Source organism: Panthera uncia, chromosome C2 (assembly GCF_023721935.1).
Source record: "Panthera uncia isolate 11264 chromosome C2, Puncia_PCG_1.0, whole genome shotgun sequence".
NCBI lineage: Eukaryota > Metazoa > Chordata > Mammalia > Carnivora > Felidae > Panthera > Panthera uncia.
Genome location: NC_064810.1, coordinates 85758598 through 85782377, shown reverse-complemented (window position 1 = coordinate 85782377; position 23780 = coordinate 85758598). Strand labels below are relative to the sequence as shown.

The following is a 23780-nucleotide window of genomic DNA, read 5'->3' as shown; positions in this document are numbered from 1 at the left end:
CTTTGTAATAGATTACTCAAATAGTGAAGGGGAGGTAGGGGTGTGTGTGTGTGTGTGTGTGTGTGTGTGTGTGTGTGTGTGTGTCTGTCTGTCTGTATTTTTTCCTGGGAAGATGACATTATGATTATGACAGGACAGAACAAAAGAGCAGTACTGAAAATAGTTAGATTAAAGGTTGTTTTTCTGTAACCACACACCAGATATGTAGAGTAGTAAAAGCAGACAGATGGACAGTTCTGCTAGTTTCGGAGTGTTCGAATACAGAAAAGAAACATTCTGTTCCATTTATTCAGAAAAGGAATTTCTAGGCTAAATTACTGGTTTCAGTAATAAGTTTCATATTCTGACCAAAGAAACATTTTTTTTTTACCCTGGGGATAATGACTCATGCTCTTCTCAGAATTTTGCTTTTGTGCAAACTAAAGTGCAGTCATAAATACAGCACTGTTATTTGGATCTTAGTGCTAATGATACCATTGTGAGAGACTAGTGATGGGTAAGAACACTAGTATTGTAAAGCCAATTGAAACAAAGGGACCAAGCACAGGTTTTAATTAGCCGATTCCTAGGGACGTTAAAGTAGATTTTTTTTAAACTAATAAGCTAATTATTGTGGTTTTGTTAATTACACTTTAAAAATAGAGCCCATACTTTTATCTTAAAAGAAAAAAACCCATCATTTTGAGGTTGAGACAAAAGGTGAATTTCTGATTTCCAGTATTGACACTGGGAATACTTTATAGAATTTTTCTGTGCCTTTTTTTCTTATGCCCCACCAAATTGGTATGAGACTATCAAACTGTGATCCCTTAGACCATGAAGCCACTGTCAAATGATAGGAAGTATAAGCATTGACTAGATGAAATTAAAAGTTTAGACAGTCCAGTTTTAGTTTAACCTTAATCTTGCAATTTTAGAAATAGCAGTTTGAATGTGCTCTTTACCATAATAGATGCTCTCACTTTAAATTTTTACCTAAGCATTCTCCATCACGTATCCATCCCTGTAGTAAGCATTACTGAGCGCAGACTCAAAAGTCCCTTTTATCATCCCCCACAATCTCTCTCTTTGCACACTCATTCCCTTTGAGTATAACTCCGTAGTGAGGGTCCAGAATTTTAGCCCCTTTAAATTTTCTTCTTCAAACTTTCTTACATCTTTCTCTGTGCCTTTAATTTCAGCAAGATTACCTAATACATTATAATGTGTGAAGTAGTTGTTGGGATAATAGACAGTTTAATGACTTAGGTTAAATAACTAGTTCCTGTCAGTTGATACATTTTCTAAGGAAGCAGTTTAACTTAATGAATTATTATAAGGTATTTTTTATTGTTTAAACTATATACCTTAAGTGGTCAACTGGTGACATTGAACATCAATGAATAAAATAGAAATACTGTATGTACTGATTGCTTATGTTGCTATTTTTACGCATTTACACCCATTTCAATTTGTCATTCTCATTGCTCTCATTTTAAGGTATAGCAACTGTAGTTTCCCAGACATACAGTGTATTATACTATATTAAGTATAAGTTAACAGTAAATGTTTAAAATGCAAAGACCATCTAATATATCTCTTTCATCATTAAATGGATTCTGAAGTACTGTGCCCATATTAGAGTGGCTGAAAAAAAAGATTTTTAAAAATGTTTGCGCTTCCATGCCTCCACATTGTTGTTGCTATCACTCATAGAACTCTTCTGTTCACATGTCAGTAGGTGATGCTTGTGCTGAAAGTAAGCCCCTCCCTCTCTGATTGCACTTCTGGGAGGTCTGTGTTCCTTTGCTTCCAAACAGCTATTCTGCATTATTTAAAATTTTGCTTTAGTGAAATAGCCTTTTTATCAGAGATCAAATATTGAAGGATGATAAATCATGATTAAAGTTGGTCAATAATTCAGTGGAGTTTTTTGCCCTTACTATTAAATACTAAACTATTCTGTTATTGCCAGAAAATGGAGCGGATGGCAGATTTTGGGTTTACAATGTTGAGTTGGTCAAAAATGAAAATAATACTCCAAAGCAAAGAGACCTTCTGTGAAATAAATCTGGTGAATATATTGGGTCTGCTAGTACCCCCAGTCAAAGCTAGCTCTCCTTATTGAACTGGACTAGACTGAACATTTACTATTTTGTCACTTGGGGGTTCTTTTCTCTTTGTCTGTGGCCACAAACTACTCATTCTGAGGAAGACAGAACAACTGGATCTACTGAGAAATCTGTAGCTAACTCAGGTCTCACTTTATAATGGCAGTAGACTCATCTTTTCACCATTGTCAAGAAAGACCATATGGTTAATTGGTGGAGTGCAGGCAGGTTTTAATGCATCTAGACACTACCAGGCTACCACCAGAAGGAATAGTACTTGACTAGAAGCCCCCGTAGTAGTTAAACTATGTCTTCATCCTGTGACATAAAGAAATAAGATAGCTGTTCATTCTTGGTGAATATAGAAAACAAAAGGGAACGCTGTGAAGCACGTGTTTTCCCGAAGTTTATCCACCCTCACCCATAGTTGCAGGAAGACTTGGAAGAAGATTGTTGAAGTATTCAAAGCCATGGAAAGGCTTGTGAAGGAATTAAACTATACCAGATAAGTAAGTAAGTAAATAAATAAATAAATAAGTAAATAAGTAAGTAAATAAATAAATAAGAAAAAGTCATTTGATAAACTTTAGGAAGGAAGTTTGTGGCTTACGGAAACATTTTGCCTTCAGTGTGTTACAGATCTTTAAAAGAATAAAGTCAAGTGAGCTGGAAGACATATTGCTAGGGTTACCTTTTGCTAGATGTTCTTAATTCAGATGTTTAATCTGGATATTCTTAAACTTTTTAGTGAATTTATCCAGCTAGGACCTGAATAATGTACTCTTTTGTCTCTTCTTTTTCTGTACATCACTAGCAGCTAGGAAATAACAGTTTTACAAATCAACCAAATCCAGGATGGTGTTAGCTTCTTTAGGGCAAGAATGAATGAAGTTATTTTTGGTGAAGTCCCAGGCTTTTGAAAGAGAGGGGAGAGTTAGTTTTCATACAAACTTTAATCAGAAAAGTTAGAGTCCTTTTATACTTCTTAATCCGTCAATCAAGAAAGAAACAATGTGTGGTTGGCAACATCTGTGTAATTCCAAGTAATATATTGATATTCTTCCTGAAGTAGATAGGACATGAGTCTCATTTGTAAAGGGGAATTACAAAGGACTGTGAGCCCCATATTTTGGGTATCATCAGTAATAAGTTTATAAACTTACTTATGAAAGGTTAATCTTTCAGGCCCTTTTCTCTTTATGTTCCATGGGAGCTAAAATATTTGATTAGCAGGAAATTAGAGTAACATTTCAAGAACCCCTCCATATTTTGCATTTCCTTCCTTCCTGGGCTGGTCTCCATTGATCTGATATTGGTTAAATTTTCATGAAGGCAATCAGGTGCATAATTAAGGTTCTATTTTCCCTGTATTGTTGAAGAATACTCTTGGCCCTTCAATGTAGAAACAGCTATAAAATTTAAATACCTTAGGGTTATTTCTCTGTTTTATATAAAGATACTAGTTTGTAACCATTTATAAGGAGAGTGGTTTTTTTCCTCATTAAAAACTTATCCTCCAATATGAGGCAGCTGACTTTGACATTTTGTAAATAAATTGTTCTTATGCTTAAAAAAAAAATTATCCTCCACATTATACCAAATTTCCTTTAAGTGAACCAGATAGTTAATTACTTAATGTAGAAGATGGGCTGTGTTGTTGGGTTTTAGCCCAAAAAGATCATTCCTGCCCATTTTCAATCAAACCAAATATGATTAAAAGGCATTTTTTTTTAACATGAAATCAGTGGTATGGTCTATGTAATTCGCCTTCACTTCTCTCTTTTCCTAACTGGTTGTTATTTTTTTTCGGTCCAAGAGCCAAAAGTATTTGTAACTATGACTTTGCATTTTTGTTTCTGTTGCTTATTCCTTTTTGTCTGTTTTTCTTTAAATAAGAAAACCAGTATAATCTCATGTATGAATGTAAAGAAGTAGATTTTACAAATTATGTATAGCATAATTCTAAAATAAGATTTTTTTGGCATGTAGTTCTATATGTTTTTTTTCTTATGTCTCTTGTTGACTTGTGTGATTGTTTTATCATTATTGAAATATGTCAGATACCCATTTGATGCTTATGCTCTGCTCAAAGTGTACAAACTGAGTTAAATAGATACAGGTCTCATCCTTTAGGCATTTTGCAGTTCATTAAGAATACAGAGACAAGGGGCGCCTGGGTGGCTCAGTTGGTTAAGCATCTGACTTCGGCTCAGGTCATGATCTCATGGTTCATGAGTTCGAGCCCCGCGTCGGGCTCTGTGCTGACAGCTCAGAGCCTGAAGCCTGCTTCGGATTCTGTGTCTCCCTCTCTGCTCCTCCCCTGCTCACACGCTGTCTCTCTCTCAAAAATAAATAAAGATTAAAAAAAAAATTTTTTTTTGAAAGAATACAGAGACAGATATAAAGATGAGGACAGAAACATGTCTACAGATATCAAGTACATAAGCAAAATACTCTGCATCAAAAATTTTTTCATAATTATGAAATCGGCTTGAAGCCATAAAGTTCTGGCCCTTTTCTGGACCCATGGATCTTGATAGAATTGATCCAGTAGATAAGAGAGGGAAATTTTATTGAGTTTTCATACTCTAAGCACTGTGCTAAGGATTTTATATGTATTATTTCATTGAATTCTTATAAGTCACTGTGGGATAATAACTTTTTATTCACTTTGTGCAAATAAGAAAACTCCTGGGGAGGTTTTACGGACTGCAGAGTTCTCCAGAGGGTCAGTAGAGCTGAGGATGATGGAACAGTGATCTGAACCAAAGCAGAAACATTGGTTAGGCCATTTCTACTGTACCCTTAGAACTAGACTGCTCTCATTTATGTTGTTTTCTTTGCTGTTAAACACTGAATAATACCATAGTTGAAAAAATGTAGAGGTTTCCAAAATGTTTTCAGGTCCATTGATTGTTTGCTCGGGGTATTAAGATGTTAAAGCTCAAGTCACTGGTTAGATTCTCTTTATGGAATCATTAGCTTTGTCCTTTTCTTTGGGCAAAAGAAGTCACCCTTAATTCTGTCCACCTGTCTTATCAGTACATGCCATCAGTCACAAGGTGTGCTGGCTAATAAGGAGGAACCAAAGATTTATAGCAAAAATATACTACTACCAGAAAAAACAAGGTGAGGGGCGCCTGGGTGGTGCAGTTGGTTAAGCATCTGACTTCAGCTCAGGTCATGATCTCAAGGTTTGTGTGTTCGAACCCCACATCAGGCTCTTTGCTGACAGCTCAGAGCCTGGAGCCTGTTTCAAATTCTTTGTCTCCCTCTCTCTGTGCCCCTCCCCCACTGGTGCTCGCTTGCTCTCTCTCTCTCAAAAATAAGTAACAATTAAAAAAAAACAAAAATTTTTAAAAAGGAAAAGCAAGGTGAAATATTAATGTATTTTTATCATTTGAAGTACTAGTCATTGTTTCAGTTCTATATTTTGAAATCATAATTTACCATGTACTGCCATCTTGATCTAAAAAAGTAAATGGAGTTTCTAAAGTTGCCTAATATATACCATTGACCTCTGACTGCCTGCTGCTTGTTTTATGTGGAGATATAATAATCTGCCTTTACTCCCTCACAAAGAGAAAAGAAACGTTTCCTGGAAAACTATGTCATTGTGGAATCATTTGTCTTATTAAATTGTATGATATTGTGAAATATCTCTTGTATTTTCCACATGGTTTAACTACATTTACCTTTGCTCATAATCGTATCTATCCCTTTGTCATCTCTATCTGTGAATATTTAGTCTCCTTTTGAGCTTAAATTTTAAGAAATTTCATTCTACCACACACTAAAATTTGAACTTTTAAACTTTTAAAGTTCAAATTGGTAAAATTAGTGATTACATGTTTTGAGATTTGGTAAGGTTTCTTTACATATCTATATAAAATATGGAATTTAAATTCATTATGTAATAACCTAAGATCAAGTATTTGTTAATCTATACTTCACTTCATTAACGGCTCTTGTGCTTGTTTACCCCATTTGATTCTGCTATTCACCTTGGATTCTTTTAACCCACCTAAATAAAGTCCTTATTCACATTTACTGATAATCACAAATCTACATTGGCATAGGCATTACTGATTTAGACCTTCACTGTTTGTCGTTATTTTAAAAAAATCCATTAGCACAGACCCTTCCTAAGCCCATCTATGAACCTCGTATTTGGGAACCCTTGTTTTAAATAACCCATTAAATCTCTCAAGTGTATTTCACAGCACTGTGAATTTAATAGTGAAAATGAATTGTATGCCCTTCTAAAGGAATTTGAATTTTCTACATACCAGTCATGAGAACTCGATTTTCCACCCCCAAGTTGTTAAGGTCTGTGAATAACTAAAAGAATGAGTTAAATCTGTTTTCTCATGGTCAGCTTGTAAAGGTCAGTAAAGGACAGTATTTTGAAAGAAGTGGATAAAATACATCCTTCCAGCACTAGTGTATATTACAGCTGTCCCTTTGGATTCACTCCAACAACAGCTCAGTGACTCTTGGAGGAAGAGAATTTTAGAGGCCCTAACCGGGGCTCATGAAGAATTATACCAAAAAACACTTGCTTCCCATGCATGTCCACTGCAGTGAAATTTGTTTAAAATCACGCTTCTTACCCTTCAAATCCAGTTAGTCTTTCGGTGTTTTTGATTTCCCTTTATCAGGTATCTTTGTCCATCTCTTCTGTTACTATTGGTACTTCTCTTTGTTTCAGGCCCTTGTTACATTTTCTCTGGGATAACTTCAACAATTTAATTTTCCTGCTTACTTCTTATCCTCTAGGGCTGTGGTGACCCAAAAAAGACCTTATCCTGGAAGAGTCCATAGTCTAGTAGCAAGTCAAACATGGATATGTTTAATAACTTTATTAAGAATAAATAGTCATAGATATATATGTAAGAGACGGGGTAACATTAAGAAAGAGAGTAACTGGGGCGCCTGGGTGGCTCAGTCGGTTGAGCGCCGACTTCGGCTCAGGTCACGATCTCGCGGTCTGTGAGTTCGAGCCCCGCATCGGGCCCCTGTGCTGACAGCTCAGAGCCCGGAGCCTGTTTCAATTCTGTGTCTCCCTCTCTCTGACCCTCCCCCATTCATGCTCTGTCTCTCTCTGTCTCAAAAATAAATAAACGTTAAAAAAAAATTTTTTTAAGAAAGAGAGTAACTAAATGGAAGTATTTAAAGTAACTTTTAAGGAGAGTAATCAGAGTATAGAATTAATAGTCTAGATTTTCATCATGTTCTTTCTGTAAAAGTACAGAAGTTTTTTATTTTGTTTTATATCAGACTAAAGTAAGGATTCATTTGGTAATTAAAAACAGGAAAGCATGTTTTCTAGTTAATGAGCAAATAAAAAGATGGAACTGAACTAGCAATAAAACTACATGTTAATGTTTCCCTGTTGATCTGAGAATGAGGGGTGAAAATATCTTGTCAACATATATCTAAATACACTTACTGGTTTATAAATGTATCCATTAAATCAAATAGCATTGGCTAAATGTATCAGTTAAATGAGAAATAAGTATTTGTAAAACTTTTGGTCATTCAGTAAACACTTATGAAGCTTCTGTATTTGTGGAACATAGATCTCTAGGAAACACAAGCTGCTTATTTTAGCAAAATTATGGCTGTTTGAGGTGATTAAGCTGCCAGTGGAGTCAGTATAGATAACCCCCTAAATTTCCAAGTGTATACTTCAAAATAGCTTTATTATTTCTGGTGACTTTTAAAAAAAATTCTTTTAATGTTTATTTTTGAGAGAGAGAGAGACAGAGACAGAGAGACAGAGTGTGAGCAGGGGAGAGGGAGAGTGAGAGGGAGACACAGAATCTGAAACAGGCTCCAGTCTTTGAGCTGTCAGCACAGAGACCAATGCAGGGCTCAAACCCACAGACCATGAGATCGTGACCTGAGCCGAAGTTGGACGCTCAACAGACTGAGCCACCCTGGTGCCCTGTATTATTTTTAATGACTTTCTGATGCAGATGTACCATTGATTATTTTAAAAACAATTAAATGTGTTTAAAACATACATTTTGAAATTGAGACCTGAATTAAAATACCTAAAATATACTTTATATTTTAAAGTAATCAAGTCAGAAAAGGTCTCTGCAGTCTTAGGGTGTGTTTACAGAGATTCATAATTCACAGGTACATACTAGATTTTGGTTGCTGCATTTTGAGATGAGTATTAGTTAGCAAAAGAATACTTTAAGTATTTAATATTTAAGTATTAAGTATTTAAGTATTTAATACATTAAGTGATGACAAAGAAGCTGATGATAAACTATCTTGCTTGAATTATGGCTAAAGGAATTGGAGGTAAAAAGACCCAGAAAAAATTCTAACATGACAAGCATGTGAAGAGGTAGAAAAGGCAGAAAGTATGGAATGAAGATTAGAAATAATAATGTTTAGGGATAACTTTAGAAATGCTCCACAAAAAATTCTGTATCAGGCAGTGAGCTCCCCAAACTGAAAATATCCAATTAATTGACTTCTGAGATACTTTCCTATTTCAGGATTTTGACCTCACTGGCTTAAAATTAATGCTTCCTCTCCACCTCAGCCCCAAAGGACTTTGAGTGAAAGTATACGATGATGGTAAAAAAAAAAAAAAAAAGGCAGGGTTAGGGATGATTTATTAAGCAGCATGCATTTAGAAAACTCTCCAGTTGATATCGGGTTAATTCTGATAACTTATCAGAGATCAGCAAACTTTTTCTGTGAAGGGCCAGATATTAAATGTTTTAAGCCACATGGTCTCTATAGCATCTGCTCAATTCTGCTGCTATAGTGGGAAAGCATTATTTACAATATATAATCACAATTTATTGGATGTATTCCCATTTAAATTTATTTGCAAAAGCTGGTGGTGAGCTGGATTTAGCATGTGGGCCATAGTCTGACAATCTTTGCCTTAAATGATGAAACCTGAAAATACCCTTAGATTAATATAAGCGAGGAGAGGCTTTGAATGTAGGAATTTTAAAAAATTGTCAAAATGTCATTGTCTTCTTAGACTGAAAGAGTGCACATCCGATGTTTAAGTTGAATTGTCCAATGAATTAAGAAACCTTTCGGGGCGCCTGGGTGGCGCAGTCGGTTAAGCGTCCGACTTCAGCCAGGTCACGATCTCGCGGTCCGTGAGTTCGAGCCCCGCGTCGGGCTCTGGGCTGATGGCTCGGAGCCTGGAGCCTGTTTCCGATTCTGTGTCTCCCTCTCTCTCTGCCCCTCCCCCGTTCATGCTTTGTCTCTCTCTGTCCCAAAAATAAATAAAAAACATTGAAAAAAAATTTAAAAAAAAAAAAAAAAAAAAGAAACCTTTCACCATAAAAGTCAAGTGACAATGGAGAATCTGACACTATTTTCTGCCGTTCATTTCTGCTGCTTATTTTGTGCTTAAAGTTGTCTTTACTCCACCTAAACAAACCCATCAATCTCACTTGGACTGGTAATGAACCTTCCAAGAACCAAAGACTTTCAGTGCCTCCTGCCCAAACACAGTAATTTTTAACAGTAATTTTAACACCGGGACAAGGAAGTATACAAAAATCTCTGATATCTGTTACATATTTTGTGCTCCCAAGTTTGTATTGCAAAGGTTCTCATGTCCTCATTTGGTCTGTTGGTCTCTAATGTATAGACGGTTATAAAATGGTAGTCAAGTGTTGATGCTGACTAGAAATGAGTAACTGAAGAAGAGGAAGCTACTATCACATGCAGGCAGGCCACAGCTGAGAAGTAACCATTGACTGCTAGAAAACAAGGAGATGGGGACATTTTTAAAAGCACCATCTCCAACCTGGGGTCATTGGGTTTAGGGCCAAAAATACACTCAGAGTATTCAATGATGTTGAAGAGCTTTGCTGTATTGTGTTTCAGAATAGCACAGTAATTGGTTTTATAATGAAGACTGTTACTCATCAAGAAAAGGGTAAATTGTGGGGGTGCCTGGGTGGCTCAGTTGGTTGAGTGTTTGACTCTGGATTTTGACTCTTGATCTCTTGGCGATCGTGAGATCGAGACCCCTGTCAGACTCTGTGCTGAATGTAGAGCCTGCTTAGGATTCTCTCTCTCCTTCTCTCTCTGCCCCTCCCCTGCTCATGCATGTGCCTGCTCGCTCTCGCTCTCTCTCTCTCTCAAAAATAAATTTTAAAAAATTAGGATATGTAAAACCAATTTATTTCCTAAGAATCCTGAATACTTGTTGATTTTTCAGTATATGCATATTTAGTACTGGCATTCTGAACTCAAAAGCCCAGTAGAGTATTAGTTTTATAGTGATTTGTTGCCCTCTATTGCTTTTCAAATAAGTTATTTTTCTTTGTAAATAGATTATGCACTTACATTTGGATAAACCTTCTTTATCAGCAATTGGTTTTTTTTCTATAAAGGCCCTTTTATTTAAAATGTTATATATGTATATACACTGATTTCTTAACTTTAGGGATTTTTTTGTCCAAATTCGGGGAATTGAGAAGGTATGTTTTTGTACCTTGATTTAAGGCTTATTTGATTATATCTTGTATTTAAAAAAATTCTATGCATATATATGAGAGAGAGTGTGTGTGTGTGTGTGTGTATATATATGTGTATATATATATGTGTGTGTGTGTATATATATATATATATGTACATTTTTTTTTTTTTAGAGAGATTGGGAGTATAGGCTGGGGGGAGGGGCAGAGGGAGATGGAGAGAGAGAATCTCAAGCAGGCTCTGTGCCCAGTGTGAAGTCCTACATGGGGCTCATCTCACCTGAAGTCCTACATGGGGCTCATCTCACCACCAGGAAAACATGAGCTAAGCCAAAACCAAGAGTCATACACTTAACCAACTGAGCCATCCAGGTGCCCCTGAAAAGAAATATTTTTTAAAAATCTGAAATTTAAAATCATGGAAAAAAGTGTCATAAAGTTCTTTATTCAAAATACTTTAGAAGACTCTGTTTTACTTATAATGTACTACATAAAATTTAAACTCCTTAACATGGGGTCTGCCCACCTTTCTGGCCCCTGCCTACCTCTCCCGTCTCCCTCCTGTCACACACCCTACCTATTCCCATGCATTTCAGTCTCAAATAATGAAAAACTTGTATTGCTGGTAACAGGCTGTGTCCTTTCAGTCTGTGACTTTGCACGTGTACTCTTGTGGCAATCTAAAATGCTTTCCTCATCCATCTCACCCATGTCCAAGCTACCTTCTCTGCAAAATCCCTACTAATCTATAATATTCTCCTTAAATTTTATCTTGCTGGTGCCTTCTCTAACTTCCTTAGGCAGTTGGGACAATTCCTGTGACTCTTCCAAAGTGCATGTTCTGATAACAACTTTTCCATTTTCAAAGTTGTTTTTAACTTCATTCCCCAATAAACCCTGAGTCCCTCAACAACCAAAGAGAACACATTTTACTTACTTTAGTTTTCATAGCATATTTAGTCTAGAGCCTAGCACAAGTAGATATTTCTCAAAAAAAAAAAAAAAAAAAGGTGAAGGGGGAATAACAAGGGACAAGGGATTCCTTACTTAAGCTGTAGATGGCTGTACCATTTAAATAGGAATATTAGGAGTCTGGGGAACTAGAAACAGCTACGAAGGTGCCAGCCTCTGAGCCACTCAGTACTATTCCAGACTTGTGTGTGAGCCTTCCATTGCCAGTGCTACCTTCAAGATTCAGCTCTTGAAACTAGCACTGCTTTATAAGGCTCATTTACTTGCCTCCCTAAGAGAACTCGAACCCCTTTTTCCATCCCCATCTGGTACCATTCCTGGATAATTCATAATAGCTTGAAAAGATAGTGTGGGTGTACTTTACAGGTTTATTAGTAATATTTAACACTTATTGAGTGCTTACTGTATGCCAGTCTCTTTACTTACATGTTTTTCATATATTGCCTCATTTAATACAACAATTTTATGAATTTTCTGCCATTATGCCAATTTAGCAATCTAAGAAGGGGTGGAAAGAATGAAGTTCAGTGAGATGAATTAAACTGCCCAAGGCAGCTACTTACTAAGGCAATGAGATTTTTTTTTTAATGTTTACTTATTTATTTTGAGAGAGAGACTATGTGTGAGCACAAGCGGGGGAGGAGCAGAGAGAGGGAGAGAGAGATTCCCAAGCAGGCTCCATGCTGTCAGCGCAGAGCCCAACATGAGGCTCAACTCACAAAGCCTGGTCATGAGGTCATGAGATCGTGACCTGAGCTGAGATCAAGAGTCAGATGCTTAACCAACTGAGCCACCCAGGCACCCCACCCTCCCCACCCGACAGGGAGAGTTTAAATCCTGTGTAACTTCAGACCCATTTTTCTTATTCACCACCAATGAGTATCACCTGGCTATAACTGAAGCCCAAACAGCAGAATGGTCATAGTGTGCACTTTGAAATCATCTAGACCTGGCTTCAAAATCCATAGCAAATAACTTCACATCTCTGGCCTTCAGTTTCCTGTAGGTCATTTTACATTATCATATGTAAAATGGTAATGCCTATGCTGAAAGGGTTATTGCCCACCTAAGTGTATGATATATGCGGACTAACAGTAATGTTAGCTCCATTCCCTTCTTTTACGCTTCTGTTTATGTGAGCTCTGAGGTAATGGTTTGTACAGAATAAGGCCTGACATAAGACAAATAAGAAAGTTAGCATCTTCTGTCTTCTAGTTAGTACTACCATAGTGCCAACCAGTGCCTGGCTTCCATGATCTCCAAGTGTTTTATGACTATGATCACATTTACTCTTTTAATGAGAAGAGTGTGTCTTGAATATTTAATGGTTGTTAACTGCCCATAAATATACCGTAGTAGGATAAAGATTAGAATCCATGATCTCTCTACTGTACTAGACTTCTCTCTTGGTAATTCTTAGGGAACATATGAGATTCTGAGATGTTATTTATTATATAAAATAGGTGCCCCTATGATTCCATACCATGGACCTGTTATTACTATTCAACAAAGCAAACTATAAACACAGCTGCTGTTTTAGTGTGGCTTGTGGTTTTGTTTTGTTTTTATTTGAACTTTTTTATGCAGGCAGATCATCATTTAAAAGTAGTCATTTGGCATTTCCCTTGCATTCTTCAAATTTTTTTGTATGTTTTAAAAAGCTTAGCTTAAGTCACTTCTATAATTATGCACACAGATTGATCCATCTGGTCTTTTTAGTAACCAATGAATTTTCATTTAAAAGTATAGGAAATAGAATAATTATATTTTAAATCCTATAACTTCAGTGGGACTCTTTTATAAACTTGAAGAAACATTTTCAACTATTAAAAATAGTTTTATATTCTTTACTGTCTTCCAGTTGATTTCTGTATTTCTAGAGATGCGAGAGGGCTTGAAATTTCTATTTCTATTTTTTAACTCCTTCATGTGTTAGAACTCTGAAGCATACTGTAAGCACTTGTCTGCAACTGACCAGTGGAAATGTGTGCCCAAAGTAGGCCCTATTGCCCTCTAGCTCCTACTGGCTGTAAGGTGAAAGAAAGATGGATTGTAGGGGGCAAACCTAGATCTAGGGAGACAATTTAGGCTTTAGCAGTCTAGACAAGAAATAGTAGTGGCCTGACCCACGGTACTAAGACTGGTAGTGGAGTATACAGATTCAGGGAATAGAATTAACAAAGTTGATGGATTAGATTTTGATGGGTATGACATACAGGAGTCAGAGAAAGAAAGTTTCTGGATTTAATTACTTGTGATTTTAATTATCCTATACCCAACAAACACATAATCTTCATACTCTTGACTTTGCCTTGTAAGGACAAGGGCCATGTCTATTTTATCCCATTATCATATTCCCAGGACCTAACATGGTCCTATAGAATAGCCCCAGTACATTTTTTTTTTTTCAGCCCCAGTACTTTTTTAGTGAATAAACAAAGTGTTATTTATGGCTGTTGTCCACCATGCCTGAAGTTACCTGAGCTTTTGGTTCATTTCTCTAGCCTGACTTTCATTTCTTTTTTATTTCTTTAGTGTCTCTCACTTTACCTTTTTTACTGCCTTTAGAGTGTAGCTTACTGAATAAAAGAAAATATAAACATAAGTAGCAAGAATGAACTTGTGCTTTGTGGGTTTTGTAGTATCTTCTAAAGAATCCCCGAGATTGTTGACATCTTTAAAAATTAGGGCCTCTAATCGTAATACTACTTAGTATTTTTAAAAATATTACAAGTACTCTAACACTGTACTAACAAAGAGAGTCAGTGGGTCTCATTTGTGTGTAGATCAATTCATTTCAATCAGAAGTATTAGTGGGTTATTTGATAAAGTAGATGAATCATTCAAATTCATCATATCTCAGGGAAAATGCATTGATGACACTTTATATTATAGTGAATATATACCTAAATTATACTTTCAAAGCAGAATGGTCTATGAAGTCACTTAGACAATAATCAGTACAAAGAGGGAAATTACAAAGATTAATTTAAGAAAAAGACTAAGCCATGTAATTTCCCATTACCACAGCGTGCAGATAGGGAGTGAAAAGGAAGATTTGACTTCTCTCGCCTTTACTCATCTTTAAAATGAGAGCAATGGACCCATGATCTAAAAGATCCTTTCCAGCTCAGATTCTCTTGCTCTAGAAAATAGAAGAGAATGATAAAGGTGATATGTGATGGGAATTTTAGTTTCAATTACAATTTACTGTTCATTCTTCCCATAGCTTCAGCTCTGTCTGATAAAACCTGACTTTTAAAAAATCTAGTAGGGCGCCTGGGTGGCGCAGTCGGTTAAGCGTCCGACTTCAGCCAGGTCACGATCTCGCGGTCCGTGAGTTCGAGCCCCGCGTCAGGCTCTGGGCTGATGGCTCGGAGCCTGGAGCCTGTTTCCGATTCTGTGTCTCCCTCTCTCTCTGCCCCTCCCCCGTTCATGCTCTGTCTCTCTCTGTCCCAAAAATAAATAAAAAACGTTGAAAAAAAAAATTAAAAAAAAAATAAAATAAATAAATAAATAAATAAAAAATCTAGTAAAATAAAATGTTTTTAGTTAGTGATTTTATTAAATATAATTAAATTCAAGTAGTTTTTTTGGTTTTTTTTTTTTTGTTTTGTTTTGTTTTTTATTTTTTTCTAATTTCTGCTTTGGAATCAGTTCCTTCAGCCTAATTTGGAGCAACAGTCTCCATTAAAATATTTAAGATAAATGCTTGCCCTAACAATTCAAACTACAGAAAAAGTTTTTACATTTAGTAATGCCATAAATGTACTCTTCTATAGTTGTTTTTGTTTTAACATGTTTTTTTTCCCCCTTCGGTTTAGATTTCTGCTTTGGGACAGCCACGCATCTAATTCCTTAAAACAGTTTTATATGTAAAACTTGTAAAGAATCAGAACAATGCCTCCAAGACCATCATCAGGTGAACTGTGGGGCATCCACTTGATGCCCCCAAGAATCCTAGTAGAATGTTTACTACCAAATGGAATGATAGTGACGTTAGAATGCCTCCGTGAGGCTACATTAATAACTATAAAGCATGAATTATTTAAAGAAGCAAGAAAATATCCTCTCCATCAACTTCTTCAAGATGAATCTTCTTACATTTTCGTAAGTGTTACCCAAGAAGCAGAAAGGGAAGAATTTTTTGATGAAACAAGACGACTTTGTGACCTTCGGCTTTTTCAACCCTTTTTAAAAGTAATTGAGCCAGTAGGCAACCGTGAAGAAAAGATCCTCAATCGAGAAATTGGTATGACACAGTTTTTAACTAAATGGCATTGTCGTCCTATTCTAAAAGCAAATAACTGTGAAACTTAACTATTTTCTCATTACTAAAATATTTCTGTCTGAATCAGTTAATTACCTTTGTAACCTCAGGTAAATAGATTTTGAAATAAAAACCATTACAAATCTATAATAATCTTTTGATTATTTGGCTAAGGAACTATTTTTAACACCTTGGTGTTAAATTTTTCTTTAAGAAATATCATTTGTAGGGTTGGCTTAGATTTGTTATAGTCCAGTTTTGTTGTATTACTCTTCAAAAAAAAAATTACACGGATGTTTGCTACCTCTGATCCAAATTGCTGAATATATTATGTTCTGTATGTTAAAGATATTTGAGTCCTTGTCAACTCTTACTTTACTATATGTATTTATTAAAAATTTCTTTAAACCCAGAGAGACTTCTTTACTCTATTGTGATCTTCCAGATCTGTCAAATTCCCCATTTGTAAGAAACATGTTCATACTTTATGTTTAATAGAATGTTATATTCTTTATGTAATTTTTTAAGGTTTTGCTATTGGCATGCCAGTGTGTGAATTTGATATGGTTAAAGATCCAGAAGTACAGGACTTCCGAAGAAATATTCTGAATGTTTGTAAAGAAGCTGTGGATCTTCGGGATCTTAATTCACCTCATAGTAGAGCAATGTATGTCTATCCTCCAAATGTAGAATCTTCACCAGAACTGCCAAAGCACATATATAATAAACTAGATAAAGGTAAGAAAATTGTCAATCTACCGTAATTGGTTACTATAATAAAAATTTCTATCTGTGCCTATATATTTGTACAGTCTTTTTATTAGATGCTGGATGATAAGCTTCTTGAAGGCAGGGACTGCTTATGCTGACAAGATATAGCTGAGTGCCAAATACATATGTATGTAATGAATATTTATTGATTGAATGAATTGTGTGCATATGGTGCTGATCCCTTGGTGAATTCTGTATCTTAGAATAAAACTAAAGAACTTTGTGGAATTCATTATTACACAGTTACGATCAATTATCTTTTTACAAAAAAATTATAAATAGAAATACTTTATGAAATTTTGGGAAAACTTTGCACATTCTTGTTATCTTTTATCATATGTAGAAAGAAAAACAAATTTCTTAGTGGTAAATGCAATAATTAAATCTGATAGTGAATAATATATAAATTGACTTTTGATACTTAATGAATCAATTTCTAGAATTAAGTGAACATGGAAATTTATAAACTATATTATAGTTTGGGAAATGAAAATATCATTGTATCAGATAAATATCTGTATTTTCCAAGATAACAAAGTGAAGGCTTCAATTTGAAGTTACAGAATAAGTTAACTCTCACACACAATTAAATACAAAATTTTGATAGTAGAATACGTTAAGACATCTTATTACTATTCCACCCAAAATATTCAAAGTAGTTTAATGCAGTATAACATAAGATCTTCATTTGAAAATCTTCTCTACTCTAGTATACCTTTTAAAATGGAATTCTCTTGGGAGCACCTGGGTGGCTCAGTGAGTTAAGCGTCCGCCTTTGGCTCAGGTCATGATCTCATGGCTTGTGAGTTCGAGCCCCGCATCGGGCTCTGTGCTGACAGCTTGGAGCCTGGAGCTGCTTCTGATTCTGTGTCTCCCTCTCTCTCTACTCCTCCCCCCTGCTCATGCTTTGTCTCTCTCTCACAAATAAATAAACATTAAAAAAAATTTTTTAATGGAATTCTCTTTTCATTTTTTTCCAACATTCTTTATGAAAATTTTCCAACATGCAGTAAAGTTGAAAGAATTGTACTGTGAACACCCAGACCACTCTACCATCGTTTAAATCTTTCCATTTTCATCATCTTCCACCCTCCTCCCAGCTTAATTTATCTTAAAAGGAAAACATTTAACGATTCATACTCTTTTCCTTCCTCCACCATCTTTTCTTTTATTCTGATTCAGCATTTTCTTCATGTCTCCATGATTCTTTCCCATAGTTGCCAGAAAGTCTTCTGTATTTTAAGTACTGTTGAACCTTTGATAGCATCATAAGTCACTTTTCACAGGGGTTGTAGTCATGAAGTATGTCATGAAGTTTAGAATGGAAATTAGCTTGGCCTCAGGTACTTGTTACCCACTAATCAGTGTTGGGTGCTTGCCATAAAACATGAGATCTGAGCATGGTCTGGCAGCCCTATCATATTTGAAGATTTATGGTTTCTACCTGATATTTACCTGTACTTAATTAGTTTGATTATAAGTAATTTCCGATTTTGATTAGAATAATGGTAGTGCATATTTTTTGAAATCTGTCAAATGAAATTTATATGATGATTGCATCTAATAATGTTTTCCTGTTACAGGGCAAATAATAGTGGTGATTTGGGTAATAGTTTCTCCAAATAATGACAAGCAGAAGTATACTCTGAAAATCAACCATGACTGTGTGCCAGAACAAGTAATTGCTGAAGCAATCAGGAAAAAAACTCGAAGTATGTTGCTATCATCTGAACAACTAAAACTCTGTGTTTTAGAATACCAGGGCAAGTATATTTTAAAAGTATGTGGATGTGATGAATACTTCCTTGAAAAATATCCTCTAAGTCAGTATAAGGTGAGTAACAAGCTTCAAAAATATTAAATTTAAATTTAAAAGTTGGGGCAAATATCTGTACTTTTAGGACATACTTTTTGAAAATTCAGTGATTAATGTTAATGAACGGTATTCATAAGTTTATTTTTAATACTGTAATTACTTAATTTGAGAGATTGATGATGTGTTTAATTTGAGAGAATAGATGCTTTTTTTCCTTTAGGTTTTATGTATTTAATATTTGAGGCGTGACTGTAGATATATGGGTAAGCTGATTAAATTGTTTATTACGATATAAACAGTGTTGGTGCACCACATGCTCAGTTGGAAGAGCATGTGACTCTTGATCTTGGAGTTGTGAGTTGGAGCCCCATGTTGGGTGTAGAGATTACTTAAATAAATAAAACTTAAAAAAAAAGATATAAACAGTGTTTTCATAATGAATATCCTTTGGTCATTGTTTTTAATTCCTTTTTTTGTTGTTTTTTGCTTACATGTTGCTTTTAAAATGAAATACCTTATAAGAAATTACTTCTCCCCTCCCCTCTTCATCTTTTACAGTACATAAGAAGCTGTATAATGCTTGGGAGGATGCCCAATTTGATGCTGATGGCTAAAGAAAGCCTTTACTCCCAACTGCCAATGGACTGTTTCACAATGCCATCTTATTCCAGACGTATCTCCACAGCTACACCATATATGAATGGAGAAACATCTACAAAGTCCCTATGGGTTATAAATAGTGCACTCAGAATAAAAATCCTTTGTGCAACCTATGTGAATGTAAATATTCGAGACATCGACAAGGTGAAGTCAAGTGTTGATGCTTATTATCTTATATAAATTATTTTACATAAACTTTTTAACTGCATTGTATGTAATAATCTGTTGACCCCGCACTGTGTTTCAGAGAGCTACAGTACTGCTCCTCTGCCTTAGCTATTGCACAGTGTACAGTCCTTTTTCTGCAATTCTAATATCCATAATTCTAATATTCTAATAATTCTAATTTCCATAAATCTAAGTTCTTAAAACCAAGTGTTTACAGAATTCATTTGTCAGCAAAACCTGACCCAACCTGAAACAGGAATTTTTATAGTCTTTTTATATCCCATTTAGTATAAATATTAATGTGATTTGTTGCAGAAATATTAATGTCTTTATGGAGTGCTGTTCCAGCTGCTAAGAATATGAAGTAATATTTAGTATATGTACTAATTTATCTTCCTAAAATATGAAAAACTCTAAATTACATACCTTATTATATATGTGAAGGGAGAACAGAAAAGCTATATCTGAACAGAAACCTCTAATGGATTCTTCATTTATATCAGTTACATTATTTTACTATTGGTTCTGTAGTGTGTGTGTGTGTGTGTGTGTGTGTGTGTGCACGCGCGCGTGTGTATTATGTTTGTATATATTTGTATACACATACTTTTTTTTTCTTTTTAAGATCTATGTTCGAACAGGTATCTATCATGGAGGAGAACCCTTATGTGATAATGTGAACACTCAAAGAGTACCTTGTTCTAATCCCAGGTAAGGAAGCCCTGTTAGTGTTTAGCAATGTAATCAATACAAGAAGCATTTTTTTTTTTTTTTGGCATCATTAGTTTTATACAACTCATATAAATTACCAGACACTTACATATAGAACATAAGGTCTTTGGGTCAAATGAGTATCAGTCACAAGATCATTTTATGGAGTCTCTGTAAAATTTTATGTGAAAGACTTTTCTGATTCTCTCTTTCTGTTATATCAAGTAGAAAACAGAATATGGTTACATTTTGTACCATGATGATTCCCTACCTTAGATCTAAATGCTAAATAAACCTAGCATTTTATTCATCTCTCCATTTCTATTTACATTAAGAAGAAGTGAGAGTTGGCAGACAACTGCAGAGCCAGACTACTCTGAGGCACTCACATCACTCACAGGAATAGGTATTTATGACATTCAAATGAAGAGTCTTTGGGAACAAATCAGTTTCTTAGAAGGAGGGGAAGTTTTAAGGAACATTTTAAATGATTACTGCCTAGATATAATGAAGAAATAAAAGGTAATATAATCCAACAGTTTGCCATACTGCCATTTCTTTGGCTCTTTGTGGAATGATTTGGGAATTAAGAATCTACCCATGGGGGCAGGGCGCCTGGGTGGCTCAGTCGGTTGAGCGTCCGACTTTGGCTCAGGTCATGATCTCACAGTCTGTGGGTTCGAGCCCCGCGTCAGGCTCTGTGCTGACAGCTCAGAGCCTGGAGCCTGTTTCCAATCCTGTGTCTCCCTTTCTCTCTGCCTCTTCCCCCAGTCTCACTTTGTCTCACTCTGTCTCTCAAAAATAAATAAATATTAAAAAAAAAAAAAAAAAAAAAAAGAATCTACCCATGAATATAATAGAAGTATTTTAAGAGCACTCAGATTGTTATTAAGATTAAAGATGGATTTTTGTAGACTAGCAATAAAGACAACTAGTAAAACATCCAGAAGTAAATTTTATAATGAATTTAGACTGAATTCTAGAAGAGTCCAGAAAAAGTTCTGGTCTTGTACTTAATTAAGCTGCTGGATGTGGCCATCATTCTAGGGCTTAGGTGATGTACAAAGAGATGATAGCCTTCACCAGGAAGAAGTGAAATAGTTCCTTGCCCTACCTGAACAATTGTCAGTCAGAAAACACATCATTTAAGTTAGATTGCACTATGAAACAAACAACTACAGATTCTTTTAAAATTTTGTTATAACAGCAAAAGTTTATTTCCCTTCCACACTGCATGTCTGTCACAGGTTGGGTGGGGTGGTTGTGTGAGGAAGAGAAAAACAATGTTTGAGGAAATAATGGCCAAAAATTTTCTAAATTTTGTGAAACCTATAAACAATCTAAGGAGTTCAACAATCCCAAGCAAAGACCCCAAAATAATATTGGGTAGATCTATCCTAGTTGTTTCAAGTATCAAAAGTAAATACACTAGTTTTATAAAAGTAGAAGGTAAATTTGTTTAATAATATAAGATTAAAAGCTCAAAATTTTAGTAAATTAACTATTTAGAAAGGACTTTCATTTGATTATCTTTTCTTGAAGAATTCCCTAGTTTAGAACAATAGACTAGTGTCTCTGATGACCATAGATGCAAAAAATCCTTAACAAATATTAGCAAACCAAATCCAACAATACATTTTTAAAAAGTCATTCACAGGGTCAGGGCACCTGGGTGACTCAGTCAAATTAGTGTCCAACTCTTGATTTCAGTTCAAGGTTATGGTCTCGAGGTTCATGGGTTCAGGTGGCACAGAGCCTTTTTTGGATTCTCTCTCTCTCCCTCTCTCTCTCTGTCTCTCTCTGTCTCTATCTGTCTCTCTCTGTCTCTATCTCAAAATAAGTAAACTTAAAAACAAAATTCCCTACAATCAAGTGAGATTTATTCCTGGGATGCAAGGGGTTCAGTAGTTGCAGATCAATCAACGTGATACTTCACATCATTAAGAGAAAGGATAAAAACCGTACGATCATTTTAACAGATGCAGACAAACCATTTGAGAAGGTACAACATCCATTCATGATAAAAACTCTCAACAAAGTAGGTTTAGAGGGTACTTACCTCAGCATAATAAAGACCATCTATAGAAAACCTACAGTTAACATCATACTCAATGGTAAAAAATTGAGGTCTTTCCCCCTAAGATCAGGAACAAGACAAGGATGTTCACTCTCACCACTTTTAGTCAACATAGTACTGGAAGTCCTGGACACAGTAATCATTCAAAAAAAAAAAAGGAATAAAAGATATCCACATTGGCAAGGAAGAAGTAAAACTTCCACTATTTGCAAATGAAATGATACTATATATAGAAAATCCTAAAGACTCTAGCCAACAGACCCGTAGAACTAATAAATTAATTCAGTAAGGTCACAGGACACAAAATCAGTGTACAGAAATCTGTTGGATTTCTGTACATCAATAATGAAGCAACAGCAGGAGAAAGTAAGAAAGCAGTCCCATTTACAGTTGTACCAAAAATAATAAAATACCTAGGAATAAACTTAACCAAAGAGGTGGAAGACCTTTCTCTGAAAACTATAAAACATTGTTAAAAGAAATTGGAGATGACACAAACAAGTGGAAAGATATTCCATGGTCAGGAATTAGAAGAACAAATATTGTTAAAATGTCCATACTACCCAAAGAATCTTCCTCAAAAAAATTAAAAAGAGAACTGCCTTATGACCTAGTAATCCCACTACTGGCATTTACCCAAAGAATATGAAAACACTAATTTTAAAAGATCTGTGCACCCCTGTGTTTATAGCAGCATTATTTACCATACACCAATTATGGAAGCAACTCAAGTGTCAATCAATAGATGAATGGCTAAAGAAGATGTGGTATATATATATACAATGGAGTAGTATTCAGCCATAAAAAAAAAAAAAAAGAATGAAGTCTTGCCATTTGCAGCAACGTGGATGGAGCTAGAAAGTATAGTGCTAAGTGAAGTAAGTCAGAGAAAGACAAATACAATATGATTTTACTCATATGGAATTTAAGAAACAAAACAAATGAACCAAGGAGGGGAAAGATGCAAACCAAGAAACAGACTCTTAACCATAGAGAACAGACAGGGTTACCAGAGGGGAGGTCGTGGGGAGATGGGAGAAATAGAGGATAGGGATTAAGAATACAGTCATCATGATGAGCACTGAGTACTGCATAAAATTGTTGAATCACTATATTGTATGCCTGAAATTGATATAACAGTGTGTGTTAACTATATTGGATTAAAATAAAAAATATTTTGGGGTGCCTGGGTGGCTCAGTCGGTTGAGTGTCCGACTTCAGCTCGGGTCATGATCTCACAGTTCGTGAGTTCAAGCCCTGTGTCTGGCTCTGTACTGACAGCTCAGAGCCTGAAGCCTGCTTCTGATTCTGTGTCTCCCTCTCTCTGCCCCTTCCCCACTCATGCTCCGTCTCTGTCTCTCAAAAATGAATAATGTTAAAAAAAAATTTATAAATAAATAAATAAATAAATAAAAGATACTTTAAAAAAATTCTCTGGTTAAAGGGTAAAATCTCTATGGTAGTAGTATGAGGATTTAAGTAGATTTTTTTTTAACTTTTCTGTATTTACAGAATTAAAGTCAAGGATAAAAGAATATGAAGTTATTGGAAAGGTAGAAAAGTAGATTTTTTAAAAATTCTTACTGAGATTAAGTGATTGTTCCAAATCCATGCTTCCCATATATGAGATAAACTAGATACATAATGCTTTCTTCATAGAGGTTACCAGTTCTCTCCCAAAATCAAAACCAGTTTGGACTATATATAGCAAACCATTGCGTAAAAATAAAGAACTTAATTGGTATTTGCACACACGTCTATATGGACT

General features: G+C 35.3%; 1 protein-coding gene across 2 annotated transcripts in view; it reads left to right on the top strand.

Moving 5' to 3' along the window:
* The window catches only part of PIK3CA (phosphatidylinositol-4,5-bisphosphate 3-kinase catalytic subunit alpha), a 78797-nt gene that overhangs the window by 32638 nt on the left and 22379 nt on the right, over positions 1–23780 (top strand). For both annotated transcript variants that reach the window (XM_049629549.1, XM_049629551.1), the window contains exons 2-6: positions 15364–15791; positions 16338–16547; positions 18164–18414; positions 18955–19200; positions 19850–19935. In XM_049629549.1, coding sequence (XP_049485506.1) covers positions 15440–15791; positions 16338–16547; positions 18164–18414; positions 18955–19200; positions 19850–19935 — 1145 coding nt within the window. In that variant the 5' untranslated portion in view covers positions 15364–15439. The remainder of the gene's footprint in view (positions 1–15363; positions 15792–16337; positions 16548–18163; positions 18415–18954; positions 19201–19849; positions 19936–23780) is intronic.